Here is an 11,891-nt window from a genome sequence, read left to right as displayed (position 1 = left end):
CACAAAACAGACAACAAAATATCATTGGTTATACAGTTTTTGATAAAATAAAAAAGTGCATTGATATAAGAAAACATCATCTATTTTGAAACATCAAAAACTCTCTAAAACATAATCTATTTTAAAACGGAGGGAGTAACTTAAATCACAAAATAAAGTATATCCCTCGACTCTAGCAGTATATAAAGTGCTCTCTGTCAGGAAAAAAATAGAAAAACATGGAGTCGAGCGAGAGGCTTGTACGGTTAGGGCAAGACCCGACGTCTGAAATTCCGTTTACCGGAAACAGAGAGATCACGAAAATCGATGACGTAGCAATTCATTCCACCCCACAAGACCTACCACTAGCAGCAGCAGGTGGGTTATTCAAGATATGTCATATGGTATCATGTTGACTACTTGTCGTCGTATAGATTGATCAGAACATTTAACCAAACCATCGAGAGCACGACGACGACCGAACAAGATTTCTTCTCCTGTTTTACCCCACAAAGATGCTCATCACACTTCGTCATCCTTCCTCGTGAAGAAGAAGAACTCAAAGAAGAAAGTCAACGGCCACGGCCAGCTCTCCCTAAGGCTAGACCGAGACGAGATCCTCCTCCTCGAGTATCTCGACGATCCTCACAGGTCTCATCACCGATTTATCTCCGCCACAGGTTTCAGCCACGGTCACGTAACGACTCTTCTTCACGACGCCAACGTTGATCTACTAATTTTATATAAGCTGGCCCTTTGACTTTGGTTATATTCAACGATTATGTGTGTGATCATGTGTGTATATGAAATAGCATAATAATCGGATGTCTCCAAAGTGTGCATAAATGTTCATTTGAATTTCCGATCGTATAATGTCATTTCTATAAGACTGTTACATAAGGGATACATGTCTATCTGAATTTCTGGTATACCAACAATAAACAGGTTATTGAGACACTACGAATCTCTTATACACACATTATGAACAGTATAAAATTTAAGCCACAAGCAACTTCTGGATGTCTTTCTGCAACATATCAAGACAAAAGGTGGTATTAAATATTAACCCCATATATTATATGAAAATAGAGGACTGTTATGAGTTGATAGATTCTCTATATACACATGCTTTCTTGGAACTGTTATAATTCTTTAGATGATGTAAAATGATATAATAAATCAAAGATTAGTACCTCAATTTGTAAAGGAGAAGTCGTGGGAGGGTATCTCTGGACGACGTTGCCTTTTTTGTCAACCAAGAATTTCTCAAAGTTCCACTTGATGAGATCACCCAAGAACCCACCCGACTTTGATTTCAAGAACTGGTAGATTGGAGCTGTGCTCGGTCCATTCACATCAACCTGTATACACACAACTCATCAACATTCAAAAGGGCCTCTTGTCCTGATTTTCAAAATGTACAGCCAATAATATAAATAACTGAATGAGAGGTTCTTTTGTGTGTGTGTGTTCTCCATACCTTATCGAATATAGGGAACTCAGCTTTAAATCTGGTACACACGAACCGCTTGATATCCGGGTTTGATTCAGGTTCTTGACCTCCAAATTGATTGCAAGGGAAAGCTAGAATCTCAAATCCTAAAAAACGAGAGGCATAACAAAGAATGAGAGAAAAGTCACACAATATGTTACATATTCAGTCTGATGTAATAGCAAAAGATACCTTGGTTTCTGTATTTGTCGTACAATTGTGAAAGCTCTGTGTAGTTTGATGATGTTAAACCACTGAAAATAAAATATTAAATTCAGAATACATTTACAGGAAAACTATAATTATCAAAAAAATAATTTAAGCACCATTTTGAAGCAACGTTAACGATCAACAGAGGTTTTCCTTTGAATTTGTCTAGGGAAACATCCTTCCCACTTATGTCCTGTTCAAAAAGAAAAACAATAACATAATAGTTATGTTTTAGTTTTAGGATTTACCAAGGATGTTTCAAGCTCTTGATTGCTTATATATATTAATATGGATATATACTTCAAAAATTACTGAAAATAATATTTTGAGAGATTTAACGTTTTATTCTATTTCGATAGAACCTAACCAAGAAACAAAAAAAGCTAGATTCATTTCTTGATCAGAAACAGAAATAGACACGTACCTTTACAGTGAAATCATGAACAGTCTTCTCTTCAGTAGCTCTTGCATACACACTCAAATTTCTTGATGTGAATTGAAATCCATGCTTATTCCAAGATTTCAAGGAAACCCCATTTTTCAGATTCCGAGAATTTGATCTTCGCTTAGGGACGAGAAAAGCAGAACAAGTTGGAGGTGGGTTAGGTTTCGTTGCAGCGAAACCGCTGAAGACTGCAGAGAATGGTGCGTAAGAGGAAGAAGCCATTACAAAAAAAAAACAGAATATGTCCGTATGTAGAACACAAGTTTTTAGTTTATTACTAAACTATTACGCGTTATTAAATAGGCTTAGCAGCATCATTCATGTGATGCTTCAATTTAATATTCGTGACTACCAACTTTTACACACACAATTGCCATTAAAATCATCAAGAAAATACTGCGGTCCTAATTTAAACACGTGGTCGATACTATGTTCACAGTTTCCAGAAGAGATATAAATTATATGAACATATAAAATGAAAAAAACTGAGCGGTGCAAAAGCTATGTTTGGTGAAGACTAGTCCCAAGCTTGCAATGCAAATGCAACGCATGTGGTTTTGCTCACAAAAAAACGCATGTGGTTTGTTGATCGCTCCAAAAATTAGGCAGAATTTAATGTTAGTACTATGTATAAACATAACCATGTTGTGAAGCTCAATCAATTATAGAAATATTAATTGATGTGGCTAAATATGTTCTCTTTAAAATATATATTAAGTCTGATTGGTAGGATGAGGTAAAAATAAAGTGAAAAAGAGTAGAAACCAAAATGGTAAAACACAAGCTAGAAAAAAAACAATTTTACTATTTAAACTAGGTTAAGATTCACGTCTTACGCGGGGTGGACATTATATATCAATTTAAATTTATGTATTATGTATTTTATGTGTTATGAAATAATAAATATATATTGAATATTTTTTTCTATTTGATAGAATATACAAATTTAAATGATATTAATATACATAGTATATTTTTAATATTAATGTCTATTAAATGATGTTTTCTACTCATATATTTTTTTAATCATTTGTATCTTTTAAAGCAAATATTTTAAATTATTGATAACAAATTTTTTAATGTGGGGTTAATAGTTTTAGTCATTTATATTTTAAAAAATTAAGTTGTCAATGTCTATTGAAAGCTTTTATCAAAAAAATTGTTCAAAGTAAATTTCAAAATTAAAATATTTATGTATTTTATATGGTATATATTTTAATTTAAAACAATATATATATATATATCTTCTAATCTTGATAATTAATTAAATTAGACTTATTATTTATATGAGTTTGTAATCACTTGTATTTTATCATAACAAAAGTTTTAAACCATGGATCCCAAAATTTGAATGTGAGACTTTTTAACAGTTTTAGTTATTTTTTAAAATTCAAAATATAACATATACAAAAAAATCTAAATTTTTATTATATTGTTAATGTGGTTGTTTAGTTTATTTTAATAGTTTATAATTAAACAAATATGATGAAGATACACTAATTTTTATTATTCAAAATCATTAATTTACATATTCACTTTAGCCACATTAGACAATTCCATAACTTTTATTTAAAGAAACAATAAAGAACATTAATAATGAATTTATGGTTAGTTTAATAAAAAACTTATTATATAATTAGATGGATCAACCTATTTTTTTAATGATTCTAAGAATCATTTTATTGATGATATATGGCTACAAAAATAAATTGTAATGTTTTTCAATTAATATATAGGGGATAAAGTAAAAGTGAAAAAGTTACATTCCACTTGATTAGTAACAATAGGTGAAATTCAGAGTCTTTTTTTTAAACTAGAATAATAACTAAGTTGCTCTAAAATGACTATATATTCAATCATTATTACTAGTTACTACACACGAGCGTGGGTTTGAAGAAGAGTCCAGAATTTATGAAACAAATGTTGAGTATCTTGAGGAAGCGGAGTTGCTTAAGGTCTTGCGAGAACGTTGTAGTGATCGTCATTAACAATTCATTTTGTTGTTATTGTTTCTGATTCATGTTCCGGCTAGTGCCACGATCAAAGATAGACAAGATTGTGAGGGCTTTAAAGGATTACAAAAGCATGGGTTGTGTACTAGTTGTCTAGTTTACATGTTTTTTTAGCAACTAGAGTTTACATGCTAAACAGCTATAGTAACCCTATAAATTGATCACTTGTCTATATAGTTTGAACATATCTAGACTATCTAAGTTAGGCCTGACATTTTTGATATTGGTTCGGTTTGGATATTTTTGGGTATCAGATAGTTCGGATATGAGGCTATATGATCTATTTACTACTTGAACTTTCGGCTCGGTTCGGTTCAGATAGTTTTGGGTTCGGTTTGGATATTAAGAGGGCGACTGGTTTTCCCGCTACCACCCGCAAACGCAGCTTTTGCGGTTGGTAGCGGTTGTCGGCGGTTTGTAACAATCACTCAAATCGCTCTAAATCGCTTCAAACCGCTCCGAATCTCATAAATTCAAAAGCTGGCTCCAGCTAGTGTTTGCGGTTGCGGGAGGGTAAAATTTTTTTCTTTTTTTTAAAACAATATATATACAAAAATAAAAATATTTAATAAAAAATTTAAAATTGAAATTATGAAAATATTAAAATATAATAGATATATTTTAATTAATATTATAAAATTTTATAATAAAAAAGAATTTCAATAAATTTTCAAAAATTAAAATTATAACTTTCTAAATATAAATTTTATATTTATTATAATTTTATGATTTTTGATATTTTATAATTATATTAAATGTAAATATTGTTAATTTATTATTGACTGTTAACGCATTTGGTAGTTAACCAGTCATAAGTCACCCGCAAACGCACAAATTTTTAACCGCAGTACCAATCGTACAAATCTCTTAAAACCGCTAGAAACCGCAACGCCCGCATCCACAAACTCCCGCAACCGCAACCGCAACTGCTGCGTTTGAACCAGTCAGGCCCTAAAACTTTAATCAAAAAATACCCAGAAATTTTGGTTTTTATTTGGTTCCGGTTCGGATTAGTTCAGATAAAAAATTGATTATTTAGGGTAAAATATCGATTTTGGTTCGGTTTTTCAGTTCTCGTTTTTTCATCCAGGCATAATCTAAATATTATATTTTAATAATAATTAGAATGTCAACTAATTAATTTTGGAAATAAAATTTAAAAATATTTTTCAATGATTTTATTATAATTTTAAAAAGAAATATTAATTTGTATATTAAACAAAAATATTAAAATATGTTATAATTAAACTATGTATAATTTGATAAAATTTTAAAGTATGTTCTAAATAAAAAAAAATCACACATAAAAAATAATACTTCTATTTTAGTAGAACAATAAATATAAACTACTAACTCCATAGATAAAATGGTGGAGTTTAACTTTTACTATAGTCTTGACTTTTGAGTTTTGAACTTTTTTATAAAAGAAGTTAAATTTATGCCTTTGATCTAAAATTATAAAATGTAGGTTGAAAATTGAAAACCTCACCAACTAAAGTAGATAACTAAGAATTACACAAATATATACAAATTTACCATTTATACAGCTGAAAAGTTACCCACCAAAGATAACTTAACTCCAATCCAATTACGGTAAATTTATTATTTTGATTACCCACCAAATCATACATACGTATTTGAATTTTGTAAAGAAACACTACAGGTGGGATGTGTTGCGACGAGTAAGGAGAAGAACACAAAGTGAGGAACTTTCGTTGCCTTTTTTCGAAAAAAAAAAGAAGACAAGACTTTTTCTCACAACGCCGTCCATCATCAAAGGTTTCATCTTGTTCCCTCTAATCATTCCGATCTTCAGATTTCTTCTGGTCTCAAGCCAGAGATGTGAGAGAGACCATCACGTACCTCTCTTTTTTTGATCCATTGAATTGCTGCTATGCTAATCTAATTCCGGTTCTGTTATACTATAACCACTAGTGTTAAACTATAATCTTGATTCAAGCCTCTTTGTTTTTGGTTTTGTAGATTGCCCTTTTATTGGAAAAAGATTAAGATCACAGATTCACAGGTCTCTTCTGAGATCAAATTTCCTCAAAAGTTGGTATCTTTGGATTTGATTATGGTGATGTTTCTTGATTCATGACTCTTGTATTGCAGAAAAGAGATGGGAATATACCTTAGTTCTCCCAAAACAGATAAGTTGTCAGAAGATGGAGAGAATGATAAACTTAGATATGGTTTGTCCTCTATGCAAGGCTGGCGTGCCACCATGGAAGATGCTGTGAGTGATCAAAAGTTGAAAGCTTTTTGTTTTTCTTGCTGATTCAGTCAAAATGGGTTTTATTAAATTTGGTAGCATGCTGCAATTCTTGATCTGGATGATAATACTTCCTTCTTGGGTGTCTATGATGGCCATGGAGGTAAAAGAAAAAATAAATCTTTAGTACAATGGAATCTTGCTTTTTGTTCTTGTATACAAGAATCATGGAATCTCAATTGCATTTTGGGTAGTGGTGTAGGTAAAGTTGTTTCAAAGTTCTGTGCCAAGTATCTACACCAGCAGGTTCTCAGTGACGAGGCATATGCAGCTGGAGACGTAGGGACTTCTCTTCAAAAGGCTTTTTTCAGGTAACATTACCAACTTATTCTGCAGCAACAAGGGTCAGTTTTTGCATAAAGTTGTTGTGGTCATCATTGTAGAATGGATGAGATGATGCAAGGACAGAGAGGATGGCGAGAACTGGCGATACTAGGTGACAAGATCAATAAGTTCAGCGGAATGATTGAAGGGTTTATATGGTCACCAAGAAGCGGAGACAGCGCTAATAGACCTGATGCTTGGGCTTTTGAGGAAGTAAAATCTTTGTTACAGCGCTAATAGACCAATTAGTATTACTAAGCAAAAGTTAAAGTTAGATATCTAAGACTTGGTGCTATGGTTGGTCAAAACAGGGGCCTCATTCTGATTTTACTGGACCTAACTCTGGGAGCACAGCATGTGTGGCTGTTATTAGACACAAGCAGCTCTTTGTTGCAAATGCTGGTGACTCACGTTGTGTCATATCCAGAAAGGGTCAGGTACATTACCCATTTGATTAAAGACTTTGGCGTCTTAAATTATCTTTTTGGTTACAAACGTGTGTGTGTGTGTTTGCAGGCTTACAATCTTTCTAGAGATCACAAACCAGATCTTGAAGCTGAGAGAGAAAGGATATTGAAAGCTGGTGGCTTTATTCACGCTGGTCGTGTCAATGGAAGCTTGAACCTAGCAAGAGCTATCGGTAACCTCTTCTTTACACAGTGCAACTTGTTTTACATGCAATCTCTCTCAGTGGAGCTGTCCTTTACAGGTGACATGGAATTCAAGCAGAATAAGTTTTTGCCAACTGAAAAGCAAATCGTTACCGCCAGTCCTGATGTAAACACTGTAAGTGAATCTAATGCCTCTTCTCTCTTTCTCCTTAAACCATCTTCTGTGTCACATTTAATTTCTCTTTTTAGGTTGAACTCTGCGATGATGATGATTTCCTTGTTCTTGCCTGCGATGGAATTTGGTATAATCAATATAAACTTCTTTATTGCTGTAATCTTGTTTCCAGACAAGTTTAGAGATATTGAAAAACACCTGTCTTGGTTCATCTCATATCTGCAGGGACTGCATGTCAAGCCAACAACTCGTTGATTTTATACATGAACAGATGAATACGGTAAACTAACTTGATTTGTCTTCTTTTGGATTACTAAATTTCTTTTCTACAGTCTCTCTCTTTTGGTCGTTAATATTCAGGAAACCAAACTCTCAGTGGTATGTGAAAAAGTTCTAGATAGATGCTTGGCTCCAAACACAGCTGGTGGTGAAGGCTGTGATAACATGACCATGATCTTGGTTCAGTTCAAGAAGCCTCTTCAGTCCACAGAACCTAGCCAAGCTGAAGCAAGCCACAATGAGCCTAGCTCATCAAACTAGCCCCATCCTCTGAGTCAAGGAAGATGATGACATATAGTAGTTTGGTTCACATTGTAAATTCTTTTGAAAGACATTAATAGCACAATCTGACTTTCCTGAAGGGTTAGACTTTTGTCCCACGAGTTTCAATAATACAGAAGGAATGAATTGACTTGTTATGATGTTGGCCTTAAAATAAAACAATATGACATTTACACAACATTATGTTTTGTACACTTTATATGACACAAGACTCTTCTGCAGTTGCTTCACTTAGTGTATAGCTCTGCTGTGTAAAATTGTCAAGCTCTATTCGGAAGCTGTTCATATGTTCCTGTGTTGGGGCTGAAACCTCCAGTCACCATTGTCTGGTACACAGCGTAAGCGTGCTCATGTTTTCCAGACAAACTGTATCCACGGATCATAGCGTTGAATGTAAAAACGTTTGGCTCAAGACCCACTCTCTGTATCTCATTGTAAATCTTCCCAGCTTCTTCAACCATTCCAGCCATACCAAAATTCAGAATCAAGGAATTGTAAGTGTATAGATCAGGGGTGAGGATTCCTCTGCTGTTCTTCATCTCATTGTAAAGCTCAAGAGCTTCTTCAAGTCTCTGAGACTTCCCTAGTCCGTTGATTATGAGATTGTAGCATACTACATCAGGATCAAGGCCAGATTCCTTCAGCTCCCTGAAGTAATGCAAGCCTTCATCCACTCTTCCGACCATGCAAAGGCAATCCACTAGAACCGAGTAAGTCTTGAGATCCGGTCTTACTCCTTCTTTAACCATTCTTTTGAACAACTTGCACGCTGCATCAGCCTCGCCTGCTTTTCCAAACCCGTTGATGAGAATGTTGTAGATAGCACAGTTCGGCCTGCAGCCATAGTCCAACATTCCTTCAAAGAGTTGTTTCGCTTCATACAATCTCCCTGACTTGGAGAGACCATCGATAAGCGGGCCATATGTGCAAGCAGTTGGAGAGAAGTCACCGTCACTGATAAGGTCATAGTATAAATCAAGAGCCTCGTCCACATTTCCTGATTTCACTAGTCCGGAGATGACAATGTTGTGAGTTATTGTGTTTGGTACGCACTCATGGGAAGACATCTCTTTGTACAGCTCAAAGAGTTCGTCAATTTTTCCTGATTTTCCATAAGCATCAAGCAAGAAGTTGTAGGTAGCAGCATCTGGGATGCAACCAGTGCTCTTCATCTCTAGGAAGAACTCATATGCTGTTTCAATCATATCAGCTTCAAGAAGCCCACCGATTAGCAGATTATAAGCCGGAAGATTAGGTTGGACGCCAAGCTCTTTTGTGAACTTCTCAAATAAAGTTTTAGCACCTGAGGGATCACCATGTTTGAAAGAATATCTGATCATTGGCACCAGGATCGATTCACCATCTTGACAAATCCCATTAACGACCAATCTCTCAGAAAATGAAACTGCACTGTCTATTCCAGCTTCAGCCAAGACAGATCCCATCAAATCCTCCCAGAATAGAACAGCTGGTTGTTCACCGCAGCTGTGAAGAAAGTTAGCGGTGAGTTTGTAAGCATCTTCGATTAAACCAGCCTTGACAACACCTGGAAGAAGAGTGCAGAGGGTGACAAAATCAGGGTACACCAGTTTCTTCATCTGGTGGAAGAAACACATCGCTTCTTTGACTTGACCGTTCTTCATCAAACCATAGATAATAGTATTGTAAGTAAACACATCTGGTACACAACTCATCTCGAAGAACATCTTCAAGGCTAGCATCACCTCGTCGTTTTTGCAAAGACAGTCAAAGAGAGTGTTGAAAGTCACTGTATTAGGTGGACAGCCTTTCGCCCCCATCCCTTCAAACAACTCAATCGCCTCTTGAATTTTTCCGTTTTTGCCTAAACCTGAGAGCAATGTGTTGTAAGTCACAACTGTAGGCTTGAGTTTCATCTCCTTCATTCTCATAAACATCTCCCACGCCTCATCTACTCTATCCGCCTTGAAAAGAGCGTTGATCAAAGAGTTAACAACGATCACATCAGGTTCGCAATTGCTCTCCAGCATCTCAGAAAGCAGCTTGAGGGCTTCTTCTATCTCCCCAACTTTACTGTAACACCTCATCATCATGTTATAGGTTACTGAATCAGGGGCAAGCCCTATGTTCTTCAACCCATAGAAGATTCCCTTTGCTTCTTGAACTCTTCCGGATTTAGCTAGACTGTAGAGAGACGCATTACATGCTACAATGTTCGGAGCTATTCCTTTGTTCTTCATCTCCTCAAAAGTCTCAAGAGCACTGACGGAATCTCCAGACTTCCCATAGTAATCAATAAAAACAATGTAGGTATATGCAGTAGGCTTAACGCCCAGAGACTCCATTTTACCAAAAAGCTCAAGCGCATCATCCAACCTGTGAACTCTCAAGAGACCACAGATCAATGTGTTGTATGTATGCAAGTTAGGTGAGACACCTCGCTCCCTCATCACGTCCAACGTATCAAACGCCTCACCGAAACTCCCAGCTTTGCACAGAGCATCCACAAGAATAGTGAAGGTTACAACGTCAGGCACATGACCATCCTTCTCCATCTCACTCCAAAACCGCCTCACTGAATCCAAATCTCTGTTGTCACTAAACCTATCCAGCAAAGTAATGTAAGTCACACGATCCGGTTTGTGCCTTCCCGTTTTCATCTTTTCGAAAACCTCCTTAGCACAGTCGAGCTTCCCAGCGGTACAAAGAGCATCGATGAGAACAGTGTAGGTAACCACATCAGGTCCACATCCTTCTTCATCCATCCTCTTCAGTATACCATACGCTTCATTAATCTTCCCCGCTCTTCCAAGCACACGGATACATATAGTAAACGTGTAGACATTAGGCTTTAATCCCAACGTCTCCATCTCTTTAAGTAAACACATCACACCTTCAGTGTCCTTTCGTTTCCCTAATCCGACCATAAGTGAAGAGTAAGTCTTCAAACTAGGCCTTAAACCGTCAAAGATCATCCTCCTATAAACCTCCATCGCCTCTGTGCAGAACCTAGACTTAAGCAAAAGATGAATCAACCCGTTGTATGAATACGCATTCAACACAAAACCAGACTCTCTCATCTTCTCAAGTGCATAAGGCGCTTGCCTCAACCCACCCTTCAGAGAAAGACACTTGAATATAGTCAAGAAAGTGGTACTATCCCTCTTTATGATTCTCTTCTGCATCAAATCAAACACGTAAGCCATATCCTGTATTCTACCATCGACCCTCAAAGCTTCAAGCATGTGGTTGCAACTCTCAGTGGTGTGAACTAGACTCCAATTCTCAGCCACTGATTTGAAATACGAAAACGCAGAATCAGTATCAGGAAACGACGTTAGAACCTTGGTGACTTCACCTGAAGATATCAATGTCTTGTTGTTTGTCACAGGAACCGAAAAATCAGAACTTTTACTACATGATCTCATGGTCTTTCTCCAATGTTTCTTCCGATGAAACACAGACCCAATATTCAAAGATTGGAACTTTAATCTTCCTTTGATGTTACTGCTAACTAGAAAAGCATCGCTGACCGTAACATCGCCGCAAAGACTCGTTGAGCAGAGGAAAGCTTCCATCTTTTGAAACTTAAACCAAGAGAAGTTGAAGCCGAAACAGAGATTAACGATGATGGTTCATTACATTTCGAGTGGCGAAGCTGTGAAGACTAACAAAACACGAGGAGGAACCGGAGAAGTCAATAGATATTTCGGCGAACCGGAGAATCTCCGGTGGAAAAATAATATTTTCGAAAGGATAATATCTCAGTGGCTCGCTCGCTTCTTCACTTCTCTCACTGTATTTTCTTCCCTCCTAAAATATCTTGAG

General features: G+C 36.0%; 3 protein-coding genes across 8 annotated transcripts; 1 reads left to right on the top strand and 2 right to left on the bottom strand.

Annotated features, from left to right (window-relative positions):
• Window positions 1–817: 817 nt before the first annotated feature.
• Window positions 818–2,393, bottom strand: LOC106420556 (putative glutathione peroxidase 7, chloroplastic). The gene is given in 6 exon segments (NM_001315857.1): window positions 818–1,006; window positions 1,173–1,340; window positions 1,460–1,578; window positions 1,664–1,725; window positions 1,798–1,874; window positions 2,106–2,393. Coding segments are annotated over 6 exon segments (699 nt in total). The 5' UTR covers window positions 2,349–2,393; the 3' UTR covers window positions 818–976.
• A 3,375-nt stretch (window positions 2,394–5,768) lies between these two features.
• Window positions 5,769–8,221, top strand: LOC106420468 (probable protein phosphatase 2C 60). Of its 6 annotated transcripts, none has more exons than XM_048765768.1 (12): window positions 5,771–5,917; window positions 6,122–6,164; window positions 6,254–6,377; window positions 6,453–6,516; window positions 6,616–6,724; window positions 6,797–6,950; window positions 7,049–7,174; window positions 7,254–7,377; window positions 7,447–7,523; window positions 7,598–7,650; window positions 7,749–7,803; window positions 7,884–8,221. In XM_048765768.1, exons 3-12 carry the CDS (start codon window positions 6,261–6,263, stop codon window positions 8,061–8,063), a joined length of 1,059 nt encoding a protein of 352 aa, XP_048621725.1. In that variant the 5' UTR covers window positions 5,771–5,917; window positions 6,122–6,164; window positions 6,254–6,260; the 3' UTR covers window positions 8,064–8,221. The 6 variants fall into 6 exon arrangements, with proteins under 6 accessions (XP_048621740.1, XP_048621725.1, XP_048621731.1 ...); XM_048765774.1 differs by having other exon boundaries at window positions 5,778–5,917; window positions 6,122–6,193; XM_048765764.1 differs by having other exon boundaries at window positions 5,816–5,997.
• On the bottom strand, window positions 8,141–11,891 carry LOC106420467 (pentatricopeptide repeat-containing protein At4g31850, chloroplastic). Its single transcript, XM_013861305.3, has one exon. It carries the CDS (start codon window positions 11,639–11,641, stop codon window positions 8,345–8,347), a length of 3,297 nt encoding a protein of 1,098 aa, XP_013716759.1. The 5' UTR covers window positions 11,642–11,891; the 3' UTR covers window positions 8,141–8,344.

The sequence above is a fragment of the Brassica napus genome, chromosome A3 (assembly GCF_020379485.1).
Source record: "Brassica napus cultivar Da-Ae chromosome A3, Da-Ae, whole genome shotgun sequence".
Classification (NCBI taxonomy): domain Eukaryota; kingdom Viridiplantae; phylum Streptophyta; class Magnoliopsida; order Brassicales; family Brassicaceae; genus Brassica; species Brassica napus.
The sequence above is the reverse complement of the archived record's forward strand: the minus strand, read 5'-3'. Positions and strand labels throughout refer to the sequence as shown.

Bases quoted from the DNA above. Each gene is read 5' to 3' on its own strand.
- LOC106420468 (XM_048765768.1), top strand. From the start codon at position 6,261: ATGGGAATATACCTTAGTTCTCCCAAAACAGATAAGTTGTCAGAAGAT. The intron at 6,951-7,048 runs GTAAAATCTTTG...TGGTCAAAACAG, and splicing joins ATGCTTGGGCTTTTGAGGAA to GGGCCTCATTCTGATTTTAC. The intron at 7,175-7,253 runs GTACATTACCCA...GTGTGTTTGCAG, and splicing joins TCATATCCAGAAAGGGTCAG to GCTTACAATCTTTCTAGAGA.
- LOC106420467 (XM_013861305.3), bottom strand. From the start codon at position 11,641: ATGGAAGCTTTCCTCTGCTCAACGAGTCTTTGCGGCGATGTTACGGTC.